Raw genomic sequence first — 27678 nt, 5'->3', positions numbered from 1 at the left:
GTAGACCGAGTAAGGTTTCTTTATGGGTTGAGCTACAAATCCCCGAATTCCACAGCACTGAGCCATGGCAGCTAAACTGGTATCAAACTGGATCATTTCTGCACTGCAGATGCAGCTTCTTGTTTCTGAGTATATTTTTTTAAATGAAAGACATAAAAGGGTAGTAGGACATACATTTTGATAGCTTTATCTTTTTGTTCCACCGTTAAAATAAATTAACCCAGGAATCCTTGGATTTGGCATGTTATACTGTATTTTTATTAATAAATAAAAGCACTTTTAAATGAATCTTAATACATCATCATTATTGTTGCATCAACCAACATACAATTACAAATAGATGTGTTCTTAAAATGCATTATGACTCAAAACCAGGTCTCCCTCTTCATAATTTAGGACAGGGGTATTTCTCAATTTTAGGGGAAAGCACTGAACGTTTATTAGAGAAGCAAAACATGGAGAACAAATGCTACTCAAAAGAATCCACAGAAGGTTGACCAAGTGTGAAACACTAAGAGAAGTCCAAGTACTATGCTGTGAGTTGGTTTAAAAGGAAGTTCTGGAAAAAAGCACCCAGATCAGTCTGGGATTTCAACAAGATACTCCAGATCTGGCTGTCGCAATCTCTTCTCTCTATTCTTGTTTTTAGTAAACTCTCTAAGCATCTCCATTACTTCATTCTCAAAGACTTCCGGTGCAGGCTTTGCTTCTTTGGAGAGAAAGAAGGGAAAGTAAGTACATTATTAGTTCTGCCACCAATGTTTGTAAATCCTCTACAGATTCTGCTAAAGAACATTAATCTTTCAAGTATTATTTCAGATGGCACCACTTTTGATAATTTGCTTAATACAAAAAGGGAGAGGTCACCAAATAAAGACCAACCTTTAATGGTCTAGGGATGTTTCTTTAAAAAGATACTGCTGGTTATTATCACCACTAACTATAAAGAACTGTAGTTACCAACCCCTCTTATGTATACTTATAAGGAGCTCTCACTAAATGGAAAGAAGCTTGCTAGCAAGTTTATGTAAAACTAAATCCAAACTTTCTTAAGCTTCAGTACTATATCTAGTGAAATCAATAAAACAAATTAGTCATGGATGACTTTAAGTCTCACTGATTTTAGTGAGTCTGCTTTAATTCTGAACTTAATGTAGAGAATGCATTGCAATTAAAGTTGTGAACATCCTGCCATTAACACTGAAAATAATATCAGCTTCTCAAAGGGCACATCAACTTTTTTGCCTAAGATATAACAATAATCGATAGCTACTATCAACTTTCTAGGGATATGGGGAGCGACACACACAGGCTATTTGTTCCCCAAACCTCTGAAACATGTTTTAAGATAGGAAACAGAAACCAAAGGACTGAGTGTACTGACAGCAATAGCAAGTACATTTCTATACCACGTGCCAGTGCACTTAAGCACTCCCTAAGTGGTTTACAACGTGTAAGCTAATTACCCCCCAACAAGCTGGGTAGTCATTTTAGAGACCTCGGAAGGATGCAGGCCTGAGTCGAGCATGAGCCTGTGGCTGATACTGAACTCACAACCTTATGGTTTATGAGTGAGTGACTGCACTACAGCATTTAACCACTGAGCCACCAGGGCTTTTGTGCCACCAGGGCTCTTTTGCACCACCAGGACAGCCACATCTGAAAAGTAATCCTTGGTTAGTCATGAAATATAACAAGAATCTAAAGACCAGAAAAGGTAGCATTCCACCTTACCTGTTGCCCAGTAGTAGATATCCCAGTCATTGCTGGGCTCATTAATCAGGCGATCATAAAGATCCAGCTGTTTCTCACTCATTTGATTCAGATTCTCTTTGGCAAAGAAACTGAGAAAGAGAGAAAGTCACAGTAATAGCTAAGGCCAAAATAAGTAAATGTGCTAATCATATGCCTATGGCCAGGAAACTGATGAAACCACAGAAAAATAACATATCTAATAAAGACTAATATCTATGTTCTCATGTGCCATTAAGAACCAGATTTGAGAGATGGCAGAACGGACGACCTTTGGTAGAGATATATTCAAGGCCAAGAACAGAATAACAGTATTTCATGCAGCAGTCACAAAAGGGAAGACAGCATCTATTGACTCAAAAAGAGAACCGATTAAGGCAAAACTAGCTGCATTTCCAGAGATTTTGCTTGTGAAGAAGTTTTCTGCAAAATCAATCAGATATTCACAGTAATAATAAAGTGCTCTACATGACAGCACTAGACCTGACTTAACCCTATATTCTTTTTAAAGAATAGGACTGAACATAAAGCATTAGTACCATTTTGATAACAAACAACATATTATCTGCCCAGTGATCAATGAATACCTAATTATTGGTTTAAAAATAATGCTGGTGAGTTCCCTTGTTAAAGTAACACTCTCCAACTGATTCTCATTTTTCCATTCTCTTTTTGCCCCTTGAAGACAATTCTAGCTTTAGAGGGAAATTAGAGGGAAATCAAGAGAAACCAGTTTTAGCAGCTCCCCCGCTTAAGGCAAAGCCCACCTAAGCTCGAGCCCCATTCAATATAATGGGCAATGATGGGAACAGAAGCCCCAAGGTCTGGAGGCCGTGGCTCGGAGGGAGTTCCCACCTGAGGAGGAGGCAGTTCTCCAGCATGCCTCGCTTGCGGCTCTCGTAGAGCAGCCTGGCCCGCTTCCTGGCCGGGGGCTCCTGGGGCCGGGGCTGCCAGGGCGGCAGGGGGATCTCCAGCACGTCCCGCCGGGAGTCAGAAGGCGCCCCCCCGCGGTAGCAGCACCTGGGCGGCAGGCGGAGGGGGCGGCTGCGGGGGAGGAGGAGGAGGGAGGAGAGCCTCTGCGGGGGAGAGAGAGAGAGAGAGAGAAGGAAAGGCAGCGAGGCTCGTTAGGCGCCCATCGACACAGAGGCCACCCCGCCCCTCCCGCCTGAGGCCGCATCCACACTGGGGAAATGACCCGCTTTGGAGCCGCTTTAACTCGTTGTCTGGCTCTTTGTTATGGAATTCTGGGAGTTGGGGTTTGTTGTGGGGCCTTCCTTCTTTAAGCTCCGCTCCGCTCTGGGCCCACAACAAACCCCAACTCCCAGAATTCCGTAGCAAACAGCCAGAGAAAGCGGCGCCAAACCGGGTCATTCCTCCCGTGTGGATGCAACCTTAACTCACTCTAGCCGCCGCCAGCGCCGCCATCTTGTGGCCTTCCTCTTTCCTCGGGCCGCTCTATCCCTCGCCCGTTACCATAGAGACGCTTTTCGTTCCGCCGTCAGAGTCCTATTAGGCGCGCGCGGGCCTTGACGCAACCGGAAGGGGCGGGCCCTTCAAGGGAAAGGGAAGCGGAAGGGGCGGGGCAGCAACGGCGGCGGCGACTGGCTGTGGAGGAGAGGGAGAGCGAGGTCGGCGCGCGGCGCTTGGGGCCTTCTTTTCTGAGGGGGCGGCCGGGGTCGGTGTGTCCGGGCGGTCAGTTGGTTTGCGAGCGAGGCCTGGGGCGGAAGGGAGGCGAAGGGCGCTAAGGCCGAATGGGGGCAGGCCTCCTCCTCCTCCTCCTCCTGGAGAGCGCGGGAAAGGAGGGAGGCCGGGAGTGCGCGCGCAGCCATGGCGGCGGCGGCGGCGGCTGAAGGGAAAGCAGAGGGGCCTCTTCCTCCTCGATAAGGGCCGGAGGGGGAGGGGCCTCGGCAGAGGCGCTACTTCTGACGCCCCCCTTTTATTGCCGTTGGCGTTGTAAGGGTCCTGGTGGCTGTGGGGCTAACTGGTTGCGACTCTCATCTTCTCCTTCCCCCTCTCTCCCTCTGCCTCTCCGCGCCCAGCCTGGCTCTCCGCCCCCCTCCGCCTTCTCCTCAGTGGCGCCCCGGAAAATATGTCGGAGGGAGTGGACCTCATAGACATCTACGCCGACGAGGAGTTCAACCAGGTGAGAGGGAGGGAGGGGGGGAGGGGGGTTGCCTTCCCATCGAAGTAGTACCTATTCATCCACTCAAACATTTACATCCAAGCGCCAGGAAAAGAGATTCCACCTGAACATTAGGAGGAGCTCCCTGACAGTAAGGGCTCTTCGGCAGAGGAACACACTCCTTCCTCGGAGTGTAGTGGAGTCTCCCTCCTTGGAGGTCTTTAAGCAGAGGCTGGATGGCCATCTGTCAATGGGGAGGCTTTGATTGAGAGTTCCTGCATGGCAGAATGGGGCTGGGCTGGATGGCCCTTGGGGCCTCTTCCAACTCTATGAATCTATATGCTTTCAAACTGCTAGGTTGGCAGAAGCCGGGACTAGAGCTCACTCCATCATGCGGCACTCAGGCCTTGAACTGCCGGCCTTACAGTCATCAGAAATGGCATCTTAACCACTAAGCCACTACATCCCACGGTGCAGGAAATGAAGGAACCCACAATCAAAGCACCCCCAACAGATGGCCATCCAGCCCCTGTTTAAAGACCTTGTCCCTCAGATCAGAACAAGTCAGGCCTGAGAAGTGGTGCCAAAGAAGAGCACCCAGCTGGGTCTGCTTGGTCACACCTCGGGTTTCCCACCACACTCCTGTCCATGCAGTGGATCCCAAGCTTTGGTCCTCCAGATGCTTTGGACTTCAGACCCCAGAATTCTTGACTGTCTGAGGCATCTGGGAGTTATATAAGTGTGAGAGTCAGTATGGCGTAGGTTTGAGTATTGGACTATGACTCTGGAGACCAGGGTTTGATTCCTACCTCGGCCGTGGAAACCTGGTGCGTGACCTTGGACAAGTCACACTTTCTCAGCCTCAGGGGAAGGCAGTGGCAAACTTCTTCTGAACAAATCTTGTCAAGATAGCCCCATGGTCTTAGGGTCGCCATATGTTGAAAACAACTTGGAAGGCACACAACAATTTGTGATAGATTACTATCTTTGTCATTTGTTGCAAATTGTTTTAAATTACAAGAATTGTTTTATTATACATTATTTAGGAGTGTTTCTCAGTGAACATGAAGAGTAAAGGTAAGAAGGAATGCTGATTGGTCTTCTTTTTTTATGAGCAGGAGCCCGTGTGAGGCTGGTCTTTTTTAAGGAAATGAAAGTGAAACTTCTTCATAGTTTTGCATCTGTAGAAGACAAAGTTAATTTAGTTTGTATTCCAGGTTGCTGTTTATTAAATGGATTTGAAGCCTTGTTCTATGAGGACAGCAGGATAGCTGCCACTGGAGGGCTTGTTCATATAGATTAAAGATGGTCTGTAGCCTGTTCTTTCAGTCACATCACACTGACAAAGTGTCAAAACTACAACACCACTCCAGTTTCCTTTACAGCAGTTAATTGCCACAATGCAAATTATGCTTTCTACTTCAGTGCTGTTTCCTATCCACTACAATTGATATATCAGTTCTGTATTGAGTTCTCTACTGTTTCCTAACAATAAGTTGTCCTACATTCAATGGGACATGTATCTGAGTAGACATTCAGTTAAGAGCAAATAATTGTAAAAAGGCACGGGGCATATATAGAAAGGTTGATTCCTTTAGAAATGGGAAGACCTGAATGCATAGCCTGTCTCTGTTTTGATTCCCTGTTAACTCCATCCTCTAGTGTCTATGGTTGAAGTTTTGGTTATCCCTGGGACTGGCACCAAATTTGCACTGAGTAGAATTGCTTCATAATCGTATAGATACATGCCAGCAAACATACCTGTTTGTGCATACAAACTCTAGTAGTATTTAGGTATGTTACATGGTCCCATAGCAAAATGAAATAGCACATGTTGTCAATAGTGAAGATCAGGGGTAGGCAATCTTTTTGAGCCGGGGGCCGGGTTGCTGTCCCTCAGACAACTGGGGGGCCAAAGCCAAAAAATAAATAATTAAATAATTTTTTAAAAAAAAAAAATTAAATATATAAATAAACCAGGACAAATGTAGGACAAAATTTTCAAATGGAAGACACTTTTTTAAAAAAAAAATGGAGGACACGTGAAAAAATTTGCTGATTTTTAAAAAAAACGTTAATATAAATGCATGTTTCTGAGGCTTCTATAGACAATTGCCCCCCAAAGGCCCTGGCAGCAATCGGTGGCAGGACCAGGCTGGGGCCGGTCCCAAGGCCTCGCCGGGCCGCAGGTTGCTTACCCCTGGTCAAGATCCATTGCTTAGTTCCTGTCTTCTTCTGATAAGGCTGGGAAAGTTTCTGGTGTGTTTTTTCATCACAGTGGGTATGGACAAGATTGAGATTGACAGAACCCCGGCTCAGTATAAGTCAGTTTTCTCTGTTCCTGTGGTGCTCTCTACTCAACTTGTTTTGCACATTCACCCTTTGTCCAGATTTCTTAGCTCCCTCCCCACTGCAGTCATGTCCTGTTGATAGGTAAGATGGAACATAAACTGAACATAAACAAATCATTCCTGATTTGTCTGTTTAGGATTCCATTATTGTTCAGCTTACAGCCAGCAGTATCATTAGATAGTGAGAGAAAATGAGTATAGTCAGATGATGGCTTGTCTGACTCATTATTCTTCTGGGTCACTTCTTTCAAAGCTGATTCCTTCCTCCCTCACCAGGCCCTTCTGCAGAAACCAATCAAGTCTTTGCAGTAATTTTGAATGTGTGAGTGCTGACCTAGCTTGTTACAACATCACACAGTCTTCTGGTGCATTGTGACTGCTGCACCGGCCATTGTGCTGCCTCAGTGGCCCTAGTTGTTGGCCCTATCTTGTCTTTTGGGCACATGGATGGATACCACTTTGCCTCTGGAAAAAGGAGTATTAGTTGAAACCTCTTTGTGCTTGTTTTCAAGGGGATACATGGTGAAAAAGTGTTTGTGAAGTGCTCTGCTTGTGTGTTGTTTTATTTTGAAATATTCTTCATCAAAAGAGTAAATAAAATATAGAATTCTGCTGTGAATGAATATTGATGACCATACAAGTTTCTCCAGTTCCATCATGTTTTAACACCTACTCATTTATGTGATCTTTGAAGGTCTTCTGTTCTGTACAAAGTATTGCTAATCACTGTTGTAAATTGCTAGTGTCTGTATGCCTGTATTATATATTTTTTCAAGAATTCCAAGGTTATGGTGAGGGGTAACATCAGCTATAACCAAGATTTGACCCTCCAGTTTAAACAGTTTTTACACATTCCAAAGCATTGCATGATTTCTGCAGTCACTTCCCAGAAGATGGCTAGATCATGATTAAGCAGGTAAAAACTTGATTTGGTTTCAGTACTTGATTACAGTGAAGTGATGCATATTATTTTGGGTCCTGTCTTCAGCTACATTTGATTTTTTCATGTACTTGGACTGTGATGTCAGCAAGGAAGAATAAATGTCACTGTGTTTGTTTTGGCTTCCTGCACTCCCCATTTTTACAGCACACATGTTAGAAGCCTAGTTGAATGAGTGGCATATGGGCTCCAAAAAAAAACAGAGGTCTCCAGCAGGGCTCTGTTTTCCTTTTTGTATGTATATGTGTGTTGTTTACTGCTGTGATTTGAAACAATAAAATGAAATGCCCAAGCTCACTTCTGTATACTAAAAGATGGGTAGCACACAATTACAGTATATTCTTTGGGCAGTTGATTCTACTTCACTTTTCATGATCTTAGCAACAGACTGTCTAAGAAAAAGCAGAGAACTGTAAAATGGGCAACAAAAGATGATATAAATATACAAGTTCATTACTGTGAGAATTAGAAAAGTAATTTTAGAAAACACTGGCCTTTTACAGACAGCCAAAATAAAGCTGCTTCGAGTCACAGTGGAGGTATGGTGTTTCAATGATGCATGCGTCCTAAGAGTCCAGAAGTCGCACCAAAGCCATGCTCCAGCCCTAAGGACTGGAGCGTGGCTTTGGTGCAGCTTCTGGACTCTTAGGACGCATGCATCATTGAAACACCATACCTCCACTGTGACTCGAAGCAGCTTTATTTTGGCTGTCTGTAACAGGCCACTGCTACCTTAAAAGGTGCTGCTCATGAGCAGAGAAAGGTAGCAGCAGTGCAATAGCAAAAGAATGCAGTTTGAACATGAAGAGAGAAGTAACAGCTAAGGTCAAATGTACTCTGTATGTCTGTTTCTTGGGATTACTATTACATGTGGGACAGTTGTACCTGTTGCATTGTTCAAAAGGGATGTGGGAAAACCACACAATAAAATCAAGGGGCTACCTACCTCAGCACAGGTAATGAAGAGCTTATAAATCTCCCTCCCTTCTACCACACTTGCATCCAAACACTTTGAATATGATCCTTATAATTTGCAACAGAATATGTGATTCTATCCAATGTTAATTGAGCATCGTTCTAGTTTCGTGTGGTTTTTGTTGCTTGTAAAATCATCCACACTTGCAAGGTGTTTATGTGATTTTGCCTCTTTTGAAGCAATTGATTATCCTGTTGCAGCAAAAATAGCAAAGAGTCAGATAACAGATTAGTCTGTAAAATACCACAATATTCTGTATCTGAAGTGGCCTTTAACAAAATAGAACAAATACAGTCGGTCCTTCTTATACACGGATTTTTTATACACGGATTTAAGCATACACGGTTTGAAAATGTTCCAAAAAAGTATAAATTTACCTTGATGTTCCATTTTTTATTAGGGACACCATTTTGCTATGTCATTATACTTAATGGGACTTGAGCATACACGGATTTTGTTATACACGGGGGATCTTGGAACCAAACCCCAGCGTATAACAAGGATCCACTGTACAGTGCAACCTTTGCTAATAATAAACACCACAAAAATGGTTCATATACTCTCTTTAGTGTCCTTGTTCTCACTATTTGAATGGTTTGACCTACGGGCATCTCTCATTTTCCAACACCTTGTTTTTCTGAATTGTACCCAGAATCTGTACATTCGATTCATGGTCCACTCTTTTGCCCATGCCTTGAACTAATGAGTTCTCGTTATATAATACAGTCAGCCCTCTGTATCCGTGGATTCAAGTACCCATGGCTTGAAAATATTTTAAATATACATAAATTCCAAAAAGCAAACTTGATTTTGCCTTGTTATGTAGGGGACGCCATTTTACCATCCATTGTATTTAATGCGATTTGATACCATGGATTTTGATATCCACAGTGGGGCCTGGAACCAAATCCCAGCGGATACCAAGGCCCAACTATACTGCATTTTATAAGTGTTGAAAGACCAGAGGCGGGGCTGTCCCTTGTGGAGTCTGCCTCTTTCGTAATGCACACACAACTCAGCTAGGAAACAGCCAGACAGTACAATCTGATATGTGCTCTGAGGCCTTTCTGCTCTCTCTTTTCCCTTGCCTGAGGAAGAACAGGATGTCACTCATGCTAGATGGCAGTGGGAAGGAAGCTGAAAGAATTGCTGCATTTCGATGTCTTGTGTTTTTATGTGAAATGGGGGGAAATAATGTGGCTGGTGCAACTGCAGAATTGCCTTGCCCTTCGCCAGGGAGTCAACCACAACACCTTGTTCTTTGTTTGAACCCAGAGGATGGAAGCTGTTCTTCAAAGAGTCATCTGTGGTAAGTTGACTCTTCTAGGCTTTGCCCCAATTAGTGCCATAGTGAAGAGAAGGGAGCAGTAGGAACAATGAGCCTAGTCACTCAGGAGTGCCTTGGCCAAACAGTTTCCACCCTCCATTGCTTCCACCATGGCACTGGCCATCGTGACGCCTAGCAGAGTCAGTTAACCACAGTTGGCCCTCTGCTCTGGGCAGCATCATGGTGAGTTGAGTGGAAGAGAAGGAATAGCGAGCCAAGTCACTCAGTGGCCACTAACTGAAGAGCTTCCATCCTCTTGAACAAAACAGGGTGGTGGTGGTGGTGGTGGTTGTCGACTGGCAAAGGGCAGAACAACCCTATAGTTCTGAGCATGTAATGGTTTCTGCATTGTGAGGATTTTCACTTTTTAACAGTGATCTGGTCTCTAACATGTCAAATAAGCTTAGGTTTCCTCTACCCAGATAACATGATTTTATTTTAGTTAATTGCAATTAACATGCCACTTGTTCTTACCTTATAAAAGTTAAATAACATGATAAATGATTGAAAGCAGACATGTATCACATTCTGCAGCTTGATTGCTTGTCTATTGTGCATAATTCTTATCTAAATTACTAAAATAGAAAAATGCTTCAAGTAGGAAAGTGGATATGTGAATATGTACCTTCCAGTTGCTTGTTGACTTATAGCAATCCCATGAATTTCATAGGATATTCTCAAGAAGTGGTTTTGCTAGTTCCTTCCTATGGGAGGTAGCCTATGACATCTGGCAGTTGTTGGTCTCTCATCCAAGTACTAACCAGGTCTGACCCTGTTTAGCTTCCAAGTTCAGATGGGATCTGGTGTCTTTGGGGTATTCAGGCCCTGTGGAAAGATGAACCTGTATACACTGCAATAATTTGCCAACTCTGGTAATAGTACTCTGCATTCGTTTTGTCTAAATAGCTCAAGCTTCAGCTGGCTATAGCTATAAACGTAAGTAGATTACACTGTATGAGGACAGAACATTATCCATCTCTAAATCTTGTTAAGAAAGTTAATGGATTTCTATTTTCTTTATTCATTGATGTGAACATAAACCATAATCTAACATTGTTAGCATCTTGACACTTTCTTTAGATTGACGGTGCACATCTTATTCGTTTTTTCAGTTGTTTTACACTGACACACCCGCTCCACCCCCATAATGTAGGGTTGTGACATAAGCCTCTAAACACTATAACTGATTTTTATGGAGTGTGTTGAATATTAAATGTTATTAAATAAAAGTCCCATTTATTTCACTGAGTCTATTTGAACTCACTTTATTTCATGTTTCTCCCAAAGTGCCAAAAGCAAGTAAAGTTGACTGACTTTGGCATCTTGATGCAGTGGTAGAATTGTTTTCTGACCCAACCCAAAATTACTGGCCTAAATCTTGTAATTCCTCTTAGCCAGAGTTGACCCATTGAATCAGTGGGATTTACCTATGACCTGATTCACTGTTCAACTGTTGTATGAATGGTTCTACTCTACTTGGAAATGACCACCATCCAATGCAATCTGTGCACCTTTGAACAGCTCTTACAATGAAAAAAAACTTCTCCCTAATCTTTAGGTGGGATCTTTTTTCTTGTAATTTGAATTTATTGGTTTGTGTTCTAGCCTCGGGCTGCACAAAACCAAGCTTGCTCCATCATTTACATGACATCCAGTCAGATATTTAAAACTAAATTGGAACAAGAAAAATGGTCCTGTGGTTGCACCCTCTCTTGGTAACTAACTATAAAAGATTATTTCTTGTAATAATCAAGGAAATATTGTGTGAGCAGCTCTCAATGAATTATCTTTATTTTTAGCCAGTGCTGGTCCACCAACAATTGTTGTGAGTCCACAAATCATTCTGACGTATAGTGGCCCTATCACAGCTACTCTTGGCAAGTTTCTTCAGAGGGGGGTGGCCATGGCTATCCTCTGAGGCTGAGAGAATATGGCTTGCCTAAGATCACACATTGGCTTCCATGGCTGAGCTAGGATTCCAACCCTGGTCAACCCAGAGTCTTAGTCCAATGCTCAAACCACTACACCACACCAGCCTCCACCAATAGAAAGATTATATTGTAAAGTTGGCACAGAAGCATAGCACCAAAACATGTGCTTTCTGAGGAAGGAAGAGGCAAACATAATTATTCAGTGAATTACAGCAGTGAAACAAGCACACTCTAAAAGAGGACTCTGGAATGTTTTGTGAAGTAGTTGGTCCTCTATTCCTTGCAGCTTAGAAAAAAAACTATCTGCTCTTTAAAAATCTAGTTTCCTGTGATTCAGGAGATTGAAAATCTTGTGCAAGTGTATTAATATTACGTCTCTAGGAAAATAGCTAAGAGATGGAGTGTTTGTCCTGCTTTCATTCTGCATATACTCAGTGGTATCTTCCTGTTTTCCAGGACTCTGAATTTAGTAATGCTGACCAGATGGATTTATATGACGACGTGCTAGCTGCCAGCTCACAGCCTTCTGAAAGTTGCACTAGCAGCTCTGAGCCACCCCCTGAAAACCGCCAAGAACAGTCTCCCAAGCCAAATAGCAAATCACCTGCCATCCTGTACACTTACAGTGGACTACGCAATAAGAGAGCTGCTGTTTATGTGGGCAGCTTCTCTTGGGTAAGTGGACACACTAAAGAAAAGCAGAAAGTAAAGGGCATAACAGATGCATATTTTACAGAAGAACCTTCAGTCAAGTGGGGAAATGCTTTTATATTTCATTCTTACTATAGTCCAGAGTTGGGCAAAGTGCAAGCCATGGGTTGCATATACCTGTCTGCCCCTCTTTAATAGCCCCTCCAAACCCTCAGACCCCTCCAGGATTTTTTTTATGCCACCCCACCCTATCCTGTTAGGAGCTGCATTCTGCCTTGAAATATCCCCCAGCCCCCCCCCCCCAAAAAAAAAAGAGAGAGAGACCTCAGTCTGCAGAAGTTAAGTGAAAATAGCAAAACAAAACCAAGAAGTAGTAACTAAGGGGTCATTCATGCTAGGAAGTAACCCAGTGTGACAACCAAGTTATTTCCATGGTGTTCACACTTCCCCCAACTGCACTCAGTGCAGTTTTTTTTTTTTGGGGGGGGGGGGGCTGCCCAAAAACCCACTTGACCTGGTGCCTTTTGCACCAGATCACCTACTGCCTCTTTTTTGTGGCTCCACAGTGTTCCGGATCTTTGGTTCTTAAAACTCACTACTGGAGAGATCCAGATTGCGCGGGAAATTGTTTTGAAAATGGAGATTCCTCCATTTTCAAAATGATCTGGCACCTCTTCCTCCTCACTCCTCTTCCTCCCACCCCACACCTGCTGCGCCACATCCTCCTTTCTCCTCACTCCTCTTCCTCCCCCCCCCTTCTACAAATGAATTTCTCAGTGGCATTTTACTCCTATTCCCATTCCCCGGGTGTGAACAGCAGTAGGGATAAAATGGCATGGAGAGAATCGATCATGGCAAATATATGGAAATAACCCAGTTTCCAAACTGGCTTATTTACTTGTGTGGATGGGCCCCAAGTGTTTTGTTGTTGTGTGAGTTGTTTTGTTTTGTTTTGGTCACATCCTCCTATTTCTGTCTGGAACTACATACCACCCAGCATTGAGGAGCAGGGATGAAAATGCTCCTGTGCCCCTCTGTGATTGTCTACTCCTACTGTATACCCATAGTTCTTAATAAAAGATAAAAGTAGTCCCCTGACATGAATGTCCCATCGTTACCAACTGTAAGCGGGGGGAAGAGGAAGAGGTGGTGTTCATCTCCATTTCTAAGCTGAAGAGCCAGCATTGTATGAGGATTGCTCTGGTGGTTCTGTGGCCAGCATGACTGCACCGAACGCTGTTACCTTCCCTCTTAAGTCGTACCTACCTATCTTCTTGCATTTGCATGCGTTCAAACTGCTAGATTGGCAGAAGCTGGGACTAATGACGAGTTCACCCCATCATGCAGCACTTGGGCCTCAAACTGCCAGCCTTCTGATGATCAGAATTGGCCTCTTAACCACTAAGCCACTGCATCCCTTAGTTCTTAATACCATACCATTATTTTGTAATAATTTTGTGTGGGTGTAGGTAATTTTGCTGTGAGTCGCCATTTTCAGTAATTATAAGAAGACTCTGAAGCATTTAAATATGAAAGCAACAGAAACATTTCCTTATAGTGTATTACAGTGCTGAGCAATGTGTGGCCCTTCAAATGTTGGACCACAGCTCTCTTTGGTGCTATTTAGCATAGATAGTGGCAAAAGATGATGTGAATCTGATTAAAGCTGAAGAGTCTGAGGTGTCTGCTCGTGATTTATCATACCTTGCTTTTCTCAAAAACTAACTCTAAAAACAAACTCTGGTATTTATACAATCACTGTTTGAAGGACACTTTTCATTTTTTTCCCCACAGCACAAAGAACAGCTCATGCTTGAAGAATGTGATGTTCCTCTGATAGTAGCCTAACTTTAGGGCAAGGGTGGGCTACATCATTTTCAGGCTGTGTTAGGCTCAAAAAGGTTCTGAGTGTGAGTTGGAATATTTTTCAAATAAAGAATAGCATCCCTAGGTGTTTATTTTGGGACCCAAAAATATTCTGGGGTTGCAGCAGAAGTCACCCATTCCCCGGGTGTGAACAGCAGTAGGGATACATTTGACCTATATTCCACAGTTTCTGTCTCTGTTTTAAGCAAGCAGTACAACCAATCAATACATATTACATTTATCATGTTTTTAAAATCTCTTATTAATGCCCTTATACAAGGCCCTTAAATTTACATGGTACAAAGTCTGTGCTGTGATGCAAAGCTGGGCATTGTATCCTGGCTCAGTGACTATTGACTAACATGATCTCTGTGCAGGTAATTACCTTGAATAACTGTTTATATATACCAGGAAACTGGATTAATTATTGCTTCTTCTTCTTTGGTTTACAGTCATTTTGACAAAAAATTGAAAATTTAAATTGGGTTGCTTTTGGAATTGTGTCATCTAAACTTGAAACCTGTCTTGTTAGCTTTCCTGCAGCCACCACTCAGAAAAGTGCGGTGAGCAAAGACTGAATCTAGTGTTCTTTCACTAGGATTATTAGGGAAACAATAATCCTAGTGAAGGAACACTGAGAATGTCTTCATGGAGCTTTAATAGTGTTGTTAATAAAAGGAGGTATGTATCCTACTACTTTTTTTAGTTTTTATCTTGTAACTTTTTGCCTTTTCATATGCAGTGGACGACCGACCAGCAGCTGACCCGAATTATCCGTTCTATCGGTGTCTTTGATGTGGTGGAGCTCAAGTTTGCTGAGAACAGAGCTAATGGCCAGTCCAAAGGGTGAGCACTGCTACAACTCTTCATTAAAGGACTCATCATGAGGGGCAGTTGGATATTGGGAAGTACATCCTAATTAACAGGGTGCCTGGTAGTTGTGTCTGACCTATGCAGCCATGCAACTGGTTTTATTCCTAATTTTTAAGGTGCTGAAGAAATCTCTGTGGCTGTCCAGTCTGTAAGCCACCATCTGCAAAATAAAGGGCTGCTTGTTGTAAGTGACCAAAGAATAAGGTGGGCTGTCTGTCTGGTTTCAGATGATAATCTCCAGTAATGTGCAGTGTGCTCCACTCTCTCCAGTAGGAGCTTAGTGTTCAAGAGTAAGGCAAGGGGAGCTACTGTTCTCTCCTGTTATTCAAGCTACACATATATAAAGGTCTGTTGTTTTTGCTAGGTCTTTGTGATAGATTGTTTACCCAGTAGTCTTGAATTAATTTTCCTGTGGCTCTTTGAACAGGTATGCAGAAGTGGTGGTTGCTTCTGAAAACTCTGTCCATAAACTTCTGGAGCTGCTGCCAGGGAAGATTCTCAATGGAGATAAGATGGAAGTGAAGTTGGCTACTCGACAGAATCTTGCACAGTTTGAGGCACAGGCTCGAAAACGTAAGTTGGATGGGGTGGATATACCAGTTATATACAGGGCAAAGTAGGGAAGGGCAAAGTCAGGAGATTGGTTAGATGTGTGAGTCTCTTGAGAAGAGTTTTTATCAGCTAGGCACAAAGTTACAGTTGAATATGATTGTGTGCATTTTCCCCCTATGGCTTCTGGGTCATTAGAGCCCCATTATACATGATCCAGTTGATAAAATGTGAAGATACTTCATAGTTTCTTGCTCATTCTTCATCAAACTAAATGGGCTTAAACACTTGAGGCTGCTAATAATAATAATAATAATTATTATTATTATTATTATTATTATTATTATTATTTATAGCCCGCCCAATCACAAAGATCTACCATATGTATTCATAGATCCTCTCTGGACCTTTCCTAGAATTAGTGCATATCTGAAAAGGCAAAATGCCCAATACTGGATATCATGCTCTACTTGGAGCTTCACTTCGGTACTTCTGCAATGGCAATAGAATGGTGGTCCTGTTTGTTTATGTTAAATTGATGCCCTACCTCTGAGCTCTGTGCTGTTGAAGGCACCATCTGTGAGAAGTACAGCAAGATTCTGAGCGCCCTAGCCCCATTGTCACTTCTATAGTCATTTGTTAAAAACAGAGGTATTATTTCTTTTGTACATGGTCAAATTTGATATATTCAGTGGATTCCCCCAACCTCAGTTAGACAGATAGAATTATCTGACTATAACTCATCAGTCATATTGTCACTTTCTTCTTATGACCCTCTTTTGTCCTGCAATAGAATGTGATACTATTTTAGGGCCAGAAGTGATGGTCCCCTTTTCCCACTAACTATAGTGGAGTGTCATAGTCCTAATCCAGTTCTCTGGTAGAAGAATCAGACAGTGTTGCTGAATCCTGAGATAAAGCAAAGGCGCTGTTAGCCCTGATCAGGCTTTTCCCTGTGAAAAACTGCTTAAAGGGGCTTGTCTTGTCTTCACTAGGAGGTCGCGCTGGTGAATGGCAGCATCTGACAATAAACCTGGCACTTCATCATTTTTGACAAGGCCTTCGTAAATGACTTCCACCACTTTGAATCCTTGGTCAAAGGGCCTGAGAAATACCAACCTGTTGTTTTTAGTAATTTTACTAATTTATACTGTGCCTTACCCTAACTTCAAGGTAGCTTGCAGTTAAAGGAGGGAAAATCACAAAAGAGAAAATCCACAAGTGTAACACTTTGAAGTTCCCTTTCTTGTATTCATTTATATATTACAGTAGGCAGATATAGGTAGTTTCAGTTCAGTGACCACAATGTGAACTAATATAATTCTGGTGAATTTTGAAACATGTATGTTACAATTTAGAATATTCCTAGCTTACTGTCAATGGTTCATTTGTGATGGTAGCTTAACACACCTCCACAGAGGTAATTAGGTGTGTCATTGGAATTATATGATCATGTCTTTTTCTTTTAAAATATTTCCCAGAAATATTTCTAGTTAGTAATTTCTGTCTTGAATTTCGCCACACAGGGACAAAATCTCAAGAAGTGTTTGAAGGTGCACCTTTTCAGCACTCTCTTCAGGAATCTTGATCATTGTTTTCTTTTAATTACTTTTAGATACTGTCTGTAGCACAATGTTTTGTTTCAGAACTTTCATTACACATTGTATTGAGCCTGTTCTATCTTAAAATGCCTACTAAATCAAATTAAGATTACACACAACTTCACAAAACTTGGAATTTAAAAAATGGCTTTATTTAGACATTGTAAAACTTTGTAAATACTTCCTGTAATGCCCTTCTATACTGCCATCTTGGTTGTGTCAAATAAACATGACTGTAAGTACAGTACTTTATCAGCATTGTTTTATTATTTCTGTGAGAGCTGTAACTCCTCAGTGGGAAAGAACAACAATGAATTTTTTTTAAAGCAGGACAAACCTATCGTGTGATTTTCTTGCAAGATTTGTTCAGCAAGGTTTGCCGTTACTTTCCTCTGATGCTGAGAGAGTGTGACTTGCCCAAAGTTACCCAGTGGGTTTCCATGGCCAAGCAGGAAATCAAGCCTGATCTCCAGACTCATAGTCCAACACTCAAGCCACTACAGGACATGGGGGTATTTCCACTACAGGTTGCCCCTCCCCCAGAAGAATTTGGGCCCAAAAGAAACCTTTTTTGACTTCTTCTCACTTCCTATTATTTAAAAAAGTCTTCCTCTGGATCGAAAACAGGAAAGCCCTCAAAACATAATAGAAATATGCCCTAGAAGGAGTTTGGTGGCAAAAGCATTCTTTGATGGGGTGTGTGTGTGTGTGAGAGAGAGAGATCTGGGTGTGATGGGATTTTAATGAAAATCGCTCATTCTCTCTACTAAAGGTTAAGATGAAAGAAAATTGAGTGTCTTAAATCAGGGACATGACAATGTGGCCCACAGGCCTCATGCAGATTCTTGTCACCCACCCCAGGCCAAATATTTTTAGGAAAAAACATATTAAAATGTTGTCCCAAATGCCCCCCAAAGGGTGTGGGGGTAATGGATTCCTTAGGTCACAATAGTCAGGTAAGGTATGAGACTAATGATTGATAATCCCATATAATTGAATTTAGAATTAAAGGTTTCCACTACGTAGAGCAGGGGTTTGAAACCTGCTCTCCATAGACGACTAGCAGGTCTGTGGAATGGCATCAGAGACCCCATGAGACAGTCATCAAAAATGATTTTTTCCTCTCCCTTCTATTTTATTCTTTAATTTTGAAGATTTGTGTTTAAGTGTATGGAGGGAAGAGCAGGTTCATAGCTTATTGATTTCCCTAGAGGAAGGCTATTCTTGCCTAATCCGGTTTCATATTAATAAGTAATATGGTAACTTTATTCAACAGATAACTAAAATTTTGGGTACACTCTTATGTAATTTCTTAAAGAGACTTGGATCTGTATAAAGGCCATGCATCATCGTTGCTGTCTAAACAACTGTTGGTTTTATCTACCTAGACAAAAGCTCTGATTCAATTAGTTCATTGTAATGAGTCCAATTGAAAACAGTGGAATTAACCTTGGTCCATTGGTGGCCAATTTACCACCTTCTACTGCAGTGGTTCCACAGTATTTGTTATATGTTGGTGGCATTGTTTTCAGGGTAAATCAGTTTTGTTCTAGATATGTCACTTCAGTTCTTAAAGGCAGCACTGAATGCTGATTTTATAATTAATATTATTCTGGAGGATTTGATCCAGACAAGCAGAGCAGACTAGAATTTTTAATGCAATAGGACTAGAAAGATACTTGTTTTATTGTATTTTCTATCAAGATGTAACAAGTTACCTATTATATATAATGCTTCGCCTTTTTAAAATCAAAGGATACTGGTTTTACATCCTTGAAAATACTCTTACTTGCTACAGTACCCAGGAATTAGTTATTCATCTTTTTCCCTAATGTTCAGTATGGTTTGGTTTATCTATTTCAGATTTCTGGTACTTCAGTTTTCTCTTATAATTTTCTGACTTCTTTTACTTAAATATAATGAGCAGAACATTTATCTCAGATAATATGTAATCTTACTTTTTAACCTTTGGAGCTGTTCCCAGTACTTTCAGCTCTCAATGAACATCTCAACAATGGGGAATAAACAGTTTTTGAAGTAGATTTTTTGACACTACACTTACAAAAGTAATACTTGGCAGCTGGAACCTTGTCAACATAAGTTTAAGAGTACATCTCTTGCAGAGCCTGAGTATGTAAAAGAGGAATGCTTTGATTTACCTTTATCATATATAATATAGCATACTGGCTACCATGGAGCTGAAAAAGAATAAAGTCTTCAGTTCACCTTTTACTTCAGCTGTGAACATGGTTACTAGATGAGTTTAACAAAGCCACTCTTTCACAGCTCTTATCTGCCAGTAAATTTGAAGTACATAATTATGATCAGGATGAGAAAGCAAGCAAGAGAACATTTATTTGACAGCAGATCTGTAAGTGATAGGTTAAACGATTATATTCCAAACTGAATAATACAGGCCATTTTAAAGATTAACACAACAAAGGTGAGACAAAGATGGATTCTTCCGGACAGTTACTTAATGTATAATTTGAAATTTTTCTCTGTGATCTTACAAAAGAGGAAGAAACCAGTAAAGAGCTGCAATTTACTTTAAACAGAGGAGAAATTAATCTTACTGTAGGCTTCCTATAAGTAATGTATGCCAGAAACAAATGTGAAGAACTTTCCCTTTAAATTGAACAGTTAAATACACCCTCAATACTATTTTAGATACCACAACAAGTGTATAGATGATAACCTAAATAGAATTGTTAGTCAAAACTCATGTAGACCCATTGAATCAATGGGATTTAAGTACATGTAAATTTACCATTTAGCAATTGGCTCAATGAAAAGTTTGGTTTGCACTCAGTCATTTCACTTTACAGTTGCCTTCACAAACCACGGTGCATTGTACTTAAGTGAGCATTGCTATCTCTTGAAAGTGTTCATTTCCATTGATATCAGAAACTCAGTTGGCTATCACTGGATAACTTCAGTGATTGTGTACCTGTACTAACAAAATGTGTCCTTTGTTCACATTGTGTTTGATAATAAATCCTGTTATTTGGGCAAGGTGGGATTTTGCTTCATGGGAATAGTGGTTGGCATGCATACTTATTAGAAAGTTGTGTTAGAAAACACTTTGGCACCTATGCCCTTCCTAAACCCTGCTGTGCTCTGACCTATTCCTGTTCTCTGTTGTTTCACAGGGGTGCCGCCGAGGGCTCACTCAAGGGATTCTTCAGACTCAGTAGATGGCCGAGCCACTCCAACAGAGAATGCTGTGCCTCCCCCACGCATTGAGAAGCCTCCTTCTGTTTTGCCTTTCTTCAACCGCCCTCCTTCTGCACTTCCACTCATGGGGCTACCACCTCCACCAATACCACCCCCTCCACCACTTTCCTCTAGTTTTGGAGTCCCTCCTCCCCCACCAGGAATCCACTATCAACATCTAATGCCTCCTCCCCCTCGACTTCCCCCCCATCTCACTGTGCCTCCCCCTGGGGCAGTACCACCCGCGCTGCACCTCAACCCAGCCTTCTTTCCACCACCAAATGCATCACTGGGTCCTCCACCAGATGCATATACCAAGGCCTCTGCACCATATAACCACAGCAGGTGAGAACACTTCTATTCTCAAGAATTTGGGAAGAAGAACTTGAAAACTGACAGCCTCTTGGTTAGCAAGACTGGAAGGGTGTTTATCAGCACAATAATATACAAAGGCTGATGTTTGGATAGAGCACTAAAGTCTCGCCCCATTCTTAATGGTGTCAGTTCTGTTAGCCCATGTCCTTGCAACATAATATATTTTAATTTGAGCATTAGTTTTGAATGATGCTATTTTTACTCCCTGCTTTGTAGGGATGGGGGACAGAAGCCTATTTTGAAGACTTTGTCACAGTTTTGTTTGAAATTGTTATTTTCTGCCACTGAATGATGGGTATATACTTGTGTACCGCAGCCGGGAATTGGGCCCATTGCCGCCTCCTGTCAGTGAAGCTGAATTTGAAGATATCATGAACAGGAACCGAGCAATTTCCAGCAGTGCCATTTCCAAAGCTGTGTCTGGTGCCAGTGCAGGTAATGGTAGTTAGCTGCTGTCACCTCCTTTTGCTCCTACCTCTTGGCCTCTATCTTGACATGTTGCCTTTGCTGTTATATCCCAGGGGATTACAGTGATGCCATTGAGACCCTGCTGACAGCTATTGCTGTGATCAAACAGTCGCGTGTAGCAAACGATGAGCGATGTCGAGTCCTTATCTCTTCCCTCAAGGATTGTCTTCATGGCATTGAAGCCAAGTCTTACAGCATGGGTGGCAGCAGCAGCAGCAGCAGTTCCTCCAGGTTAGTTTCAGTACATATAATTGTTATAGGTAATATAACTGGACTTATTGTGCTGATTATTCAGGTCCAAAACACACTGCAGAAATAATCCAGTTTGACTCCCCTGGCTCGGTGCTAGGGAATTCTGGGAATTGCAGTTTGATGGAGCATCAGAGTTTTCTCTCTCAGAAAGCTAAATTTCTCACAGACCTACAGTTCCCAGAATTCCCCAGCATTAAGCCAGGGCAGTTAAAGAGGTCTCAAACTGGATTATTTATGCAGTGTGTTTTGGACCTCAGTCTCACATGTACACTAGTTCCCTTCCTTTCCATTCTGCTTGCTATTTTCTGGGAAGTCAGGAAAAGGAAGGGATACTGGCCAGTAGTCAAGGAGATTATGATTAAGATATACTCCTGTAACATATTACCTGTTTGAATGATGCTACAAGAGAACAGTCTGTATTAGTGGCAGTTGGAATAGAGAAGCAGCAGGATACAATAATGGTGCACACACATTCTATAATACAAAGTTTTATGATGAACAATAAAACAATAAAATTATCCTATATGTGATAGTGTTATTTTATTATAGAAAAGCTGATTGGCCTTGCAACTGGGTAATTTATGGATTCAAACACTTCAGTTTCAGTTGATTTGAAGATTTATATTGTGACTGAGTGGATTTGTTAACCAACTATCATTCAGTTTCTGCATTTGTACAGTCCAGTACTACCACAATACTGCTGAACTCTCAAGAACAAAAATGAGATTAGTTTAGAAATTAGACTTTATAAAAAGAACTACAGGCCCGAACAGATGAGTGAAAAAAGTCCACTTCTGGGCATCATCAGAGTGCAGCATTTACATGCCACATGTTCCAGTGATACCCTGAAGCCAGTGTGAAGCAGCTTCAAGGCGTGGACAGCTTCAAGACGCTCCAGCAGCGCAGCATTTATATGGCACATGCTACTGGAGTGGCTTGAATCCGGCTGTGGGCTGCAGCGGAGCCACAAAGGCCGGCTTTTTTCTGGCCCAAAAAGGAACTGATCTTTTCCACTCCTTTTTGGGCTGTAATTAAGGCAGTTGGGGCCAAGTGTGTCATTGCTGTGGCCCCAATCCATCTTCGGGAGGGGCAGCTTGAAGGCAGTCTGTTTCACCCCATGTTAATAAAAGGGAAGGTGATTTTAAATTTTAGCGTTTTTAGAACAGGAGTTTAGATTCCCTTTTCTCTAGAGTTTAGCATAGAAACTTCCATTTCTACAAAAAGAAATTACAGTTTTAAAGCAAAAATTATTTTTCTGTCAGTTCAGGAATTACTTTGTTGAGGCTTTCATAATGATGTAATTATTAGTGTAGTTTTACAGTGGATTTTTTTAGTTAATAGTCAGTGATCTTTAAAGCTCATATTGAAGCTCTTAGCTTGAATAATTACATTTCATTATTTGTGTACCTTTACATTCTTTTTTTAATATAATGTAACCTTTGCAGGGTTTTTTTTCAACTTAGAGGTATTTTTGAATGTACCATTTGTAGAGGAGGAAGCAGATAGACACTTCTAGACTTTTCCTGAAACATAAGTGTTTGGTTTGGTTTTCCAGAAAAAGACACCGGTCTCGGGATAGATCACCCAGTCGTTCCCGTGAGAGCAGTAGGAGGCACCGAGATGTGGTCCACAATGAAGATCGACATGAAGACTATTTTCCGGAAAGAAGCCGGGAGCATGAGAGACACAGAGACAGGGACAGAGAACGAGACCGGCATCACTGAGAGAAGTAAGATATCTTTCCAGGGTGCTACTTCCACCCCAATACCCTTTCTTTTTCCACACCATATTTATTTTAAGCATTATTCTTCATGTAGATGCTGACTAGATAAGATCTATTTCCTCTATGTTCTGCCAGACTTTATACTGCAGAATATTCACACATGCATCTATCTTCTGTAGACAAATATATACATGCTTACATTCTCCTTGCAGGTCTTTTTATCAGTAAAGAATTTTCAAGTGGAGAGGGAAATATTCCCCTTAAAATACCTACAGTCTGAATATCTGTTCATCTGAGATTATTGTATATACTTGACTATAAGTCGACCTCATATATAAGTTGAGGGCAGGTTTTATGGCCAAATTTACAGGTTTTCATATGACCCATGGATAAGTCAAGGGTAAAATTTAGGGGCATGTAATGAAGGATGTAAAGGACGAAACAAAGGGAAACAATGCCAAAGAACTTACAAAATTCCAGCAGGCATAACTGTTTGTGCTCATCCTAAAGGCTGGATGGATGAGAATAGAGGGGATCAGTGCTTCTGGGGCAAAATAAACTCTTGCTTTTCACCATATATTTATATATAACATGAGTTAAAATACAGTACTTACAATGATCCGTGGATAAGTCGACTCAGGTTTTTTGAGTCAATTTTTTAACCTAAATTTCTAGACTTATACATGAGTATATACAGTAACTGTTCCTTTGCAGTTTCACCATGATTTGTTCCTTCTCCTCTCTTACTGTGACCAATGATTTATCCTGTAGGTTGGAATCAGATGTTGTGATAAGAGTTAAGTTCGACCAGAGGATAAGAGAATTATTCATATTTGGAGGATGATTCAAATCTGCTGTTATCCTTGCTTCATTTGTGGGCGCTCAACCTTAAATAATTTTGCAAAGTTCAGAAATTCCAGAAATATACTGTGGCTTGGAGAATGACAGAATTGAGTAAGGCGAGAAACAAATGGGCTAAATGAAGCAGCTTCAAGCTGCTTTGGAGCTGTGCTGATTAAATGACACATGCCTTCAAAACAGCTGGAAGCTGTGCCAAAGCCAGTCCTTAGACTGGAGCAAAAAGGAACTAGGATAATCCAACTCCTAGCAGTGCTAGTCAGCCTCTGCATCCGCAACTCACCTTGGAAGTGGGCCGCCTAGACACTAGAGTTCCAATGTGCTTCTGGGCAGAGCAAACTAAGGTCACTCTTTTATGCCTGTCTGTTCTGGGCCTAACATGATCTTTGTTCCTTTCTTCCCATTCTTTCTTAGTTCCTCTATAAAAGAAGGATCTTTATTAGTTTTTATAATTAACCTATATAAAACTTTAGGATCAGACAGAGCTCATTGTCTAATCCTGGATTCAGTGTCTTGCAAGAATTTCAGAAAATCTTGACTTCATTTTTTAAAAGAAAGTGTCTATCTCATGAGTGGAGTAGAAAATGTTTTCAGTATTAATAATTACCCAAGTAATTTACTGTGTTCCTTTTAAAATTGCACAGTCTTTACTTTTTCAGAAAAAGTAAAATAGATATGAGTAGTAAGTGTAATCTCTTGTAATCTGACAACTTGAAAATTATTAAAATAGAAATTTGTCTGGAATCTCAATTATGTTTTATGCAGACATTTTAAGTTGGAATGTATGAATAACTCAGGAGTACTCATTTTTGCCACAACCATCTGGCGTGCTCTCACAGTTGCTGCAGGATTATACCTGGTACCTGTCTAGGACCTGAAATGGAAATTTGACCACATTCTTAAACTGAAACCAGTCTTTAAACACCTACCTTTGATTGTTCATAAAGTAGTGCTGACATCAAACCAGTTTCTAATTTCAGTTCCTTTTTAAAATGTTTGACAAGAGCATGTTTATGCAGAAACTGTTTTTATCCTCTGTCAGATGGAGCCTGTGTCTGAGAGACTGTAGTTTTGCAAACATCATATTCAGTTTTAGAAGCATTTGCCTTTGAACAATTCATTATTCAATGCTGAGTTTAGCTATAAATCACAGGTCCAGTCTCTGCTGGAAGTTTCCACTGTTTTCACTGGTAAGTGCTTAGGAATTGAGGTGGTAAGAATCTGACTTCAAGTGTCAAGGGTGATCTCCAACTGTACATGCAGGCTTTTGCTCACTTATCAGAATATAACTTCCCTCCCACCTACAACTCTTTGATATTATCTGGAAGTTCCACTGCCCCATATTTCAGTAAGATTGGAGGAGCTGCAAAGGAAAGTGGAGTATGGTGCTTAGTTGAGAGAAAGCAATATTTGGATTCCTAATTCAATATGGCTGAAAGAATACAGTGTTTAGCCTAGATTCAAACCTTAGCCATGAATGAGGGCATACCTCTTGCCTCATTCCCCTTTTGTATGTAGAAATATCATGAGCTGCTGCCCTGAGTTGTAGTCAAGAATTTTATCCTTTCTAAAGAATGCTCTGTAACCATGCTATAGAAATTACTAATGTTTCCTGCTTTGTGTTGTTGTTTTGCAGAACCTTGGGAAGCATTCAGTGTTTTTATGGACTCGTTATCTCCTCTCCTTAATCAAGACTAAAGAATGGAGGCTTCTCCACCCACTCCTTCCCACTGCCCTCTATGCTTTCCAGACCCCTTGGAAGTGACTTTGCCTGCAGAACTCCATCTGGCACATTGTGGCACTGAGCTCTGCCTATATTTTCTGCTGCTTGATGGAGAAACTCTGAATGACTTGGAGTGAGTTTGGGAGGGGTTGTCTGAGCCACTGTGACCAGGGGGCCACATTAGTCCATGGATTCTTGGACCCAAAGAGAATGGTGCTTTCCACAGAGGTCTCCCACCTCTTTCCTTACCATGGCTTTTCTAGGAGCACCTGGGGAGGAACCCATCCAACTTGTCTCCTGTAGGAAGAACTGGTGCTTCAGCACAGCACAAGGTGTATGACCATAGTCTCACTGGAGCTCGTGTCCACAGTCCACACTTTGTTGTCTTCTCAGGCACCAAGGCATCCAGTCCTCCTGAAGTCTCAACCTTTTTCCAAAACAGCTTTCAATCTTGTCCTCTAGCACCATTGTGTACAGCTTAGAAAACAGTATTCCCCCCCCCCTCTTCTGGGATGGAGGACAGGCTGGCCTCCATCTCTCTTATCCTCCTTTCCTTACTTAGTTCCTGAACACTATCGTATCCAAGGTACCTGGCTGTCTCTAGAGGGGCCTGTATTAGTCAAACTTCCCACAATGTGGAGTTCCCCTTAAAAGATAAATCAAACCCTGACTAATACAGGTCCTCTATCCACAGATGATTTGCTAACAGATTCCTCATTTTGTTTCATACAATAGCTGCTCCAGTTGCAACTTCTTACATAATCTTTTTGTTTCCAGGCACAGCCCTTGCAGAATGCTACCTTCCTTGTTGTAAAGGAAGTGCAGATACCTGGCTGATGCAGTAGCATGGAATGGGATCTGAGTCAAGCTGGGGGCTTTCTAGACGTTCTTGATTATAGTACACCTTGAGCAATTTTAAATTCTATGTGATGTATGTGTTGATTTCAGGTCCAGATGTTTCCTCACACCATCCTCATCTTACACTGAATTCATTACAAAGGGATCCGCCCATGAATTTGCTTCAGATGACACCATAGCTCACTGATTTTTGGCATCCCAGTCTACAGTTTGAGGCACTGAAAAACCTCTGTTCACATCACCTTGTGTAACTGTGTGATGTGACATAAACATAACTAGGTTTTCTGGAGTCACTCAGTCTTTGAGTCAGCAAACTTTTTCAGGCCAGTGGCATAAAACTCCACACAAGGAGTATTATGGAATAAAAGTGGCTACAGAGTTCTGATTAAGCTGTCATCTCTGAAATTTAACCCTTGAAGGTGGGATGTTTTCAGCTTTCAGTGCTCCATCCTAGACTGAGTACCACAGTTACTTAAGATAACATACTGTATGCTGGAACATGTAGTCTCCAGCACCTGGATCTTTTTTAATGAGGCCTAGCATCTCTTACATTCATGAACACTCAGTGTGGTTGTTCAGCTGCATGGTGAACCACCCCCCTCATAAAAGGATCCTGTCTTGTCTCATTGAAGTTGTGTGGTCTAAAGAAGGATGGGTGGTGTTTAGCAAAGGATGTCACCATGTGATGCGGTACCTCCTTTTGTACTCTTGATCAAAGAGGTATTCAGCTTGATGTTTGTTTTTTAAAAAAAGAAAAAAAACCTTTATGTAGAAAAATGGAGTGGCAGCTTAAATTGTAAAGCATAAAACCTGGATTGGAAATGTTGCTTTTTACATAATGGGACATTTTTAGTTTGTTTTGAAATAATGGAAACAAAAAAGAAAGGAATAAATGACAGATGCATAGCCTTGGTTTCCCCTTGACTCTTCCACCCCTGTTCTTTGTGATTTGATTTGTTTGTCTTTTTCTGATAGGTTGGAAATTGTGTAATAAACTTGATGATATTGTCAATCTTTTATACTGCATTGTATGTTTTTTTTCTTTTTGTAACTTTTAAATGGAGGCAGGGTGAGTTGTTTTATAGAATCGCCACTAGATATGATTTTGGGGTGGGTGAGTAATGTGATCTAGACTTGGCATTGGATAAATAAGATAGATTTTGGCTGGGTTGTTAACCCTTGTACAACCATCCCTTTATGTAAAGCTAAACTAGTTCAAAACCCACTTTATGTACAGAAATTAAAATGCCTTTTTAAAAGCTTAAA

The 27678-nt window shown here is 41.4% G+C and overlaps 2 protein-coding genes across 5 annotated transcripts; one reads left to right on the top strand and one right to left on the bottom strand.

The window, feature by feature from the left end:
- Positions 1-235: 235 nt before the first annotated feature.
- On the bottom strand, positions 236-3334 carry SDHAF2 (succinate dehydrogenase complex assembly factor 2). Its single transcript, XM_089520739.1, has 4 exons — positions 3154-3334; positions 2608-2828; positions 1735-1844; positions 236-709 (listed from the first exon to the last, which is right to left on the bottom strand). Exons 1-4 carry the CDS (start codon positions 3175-3177, stop codon positions 579-581), a joined length of 486 nt encoding a protein of 161 aa, XP_089376865.1. The 5' UTR covers positions 3178-3334; the 3' UTR covers positions 236-578.
- CPSF7 (cleavage and polyadenylation specific factor 7) lies at positions 3301-27678 on the top strand. Of its 4 annotated transcripts, none has more exons than XM_089520734.1 (10): positions 3301-3380; positions 3792-3895; positions 11856-12074; positions 14659-14762; positions 15217-15362; positions 20092-20500; positions 20847-20965; positions 21052-21229; positions 22806-22979; positions 25468-27678. In XM_089520734.1, the coding sequence occupies exons 2-9, from the start codon at positions 3842-3844 to the stop codon at positions 22972-22974; spliced, it is 1398 nt and encodes a 465-aa protein (XP_089376860.1). In that variant the 5' UTR covers positions 3301-3380; positions 3792-3841; the 3' UTR covers positions 22975-22979; positions 25468-27678. The 4 variants fall into 4 exon arrangements, with proteins under 4 accessions (XP_089376860.1, XP_089376863.1, XP_089376864.1 ...); XM_089520737.1 differs by having other exon boundaries at positions 3339-3444; XM_089520738.1 differs by having other exon boundaries at positions 3366-3431.

This window comes from Sceloporus occidentalis, unplaced genomic scaffold (assembly GCF_023333645.1).
Source record: "Sceloporus occidentalis isolate IW3139 unplaced genomic scaffold, rSceOcc1.0.p SCAF_4, whole genome shotgun sequence".
Lineage (NCBI taxonomy): Eukaryota > Metazoa > Chordata > Lepidosauria > Squamata > Phrynosomatidae > Sceloporus > Sceloporus occidentalis.
The sequence above is the reverse complement of the archived record's forward strand: the minus strand, read 5'-3'. Positions and strand labels throughout refer to the sequence as shown.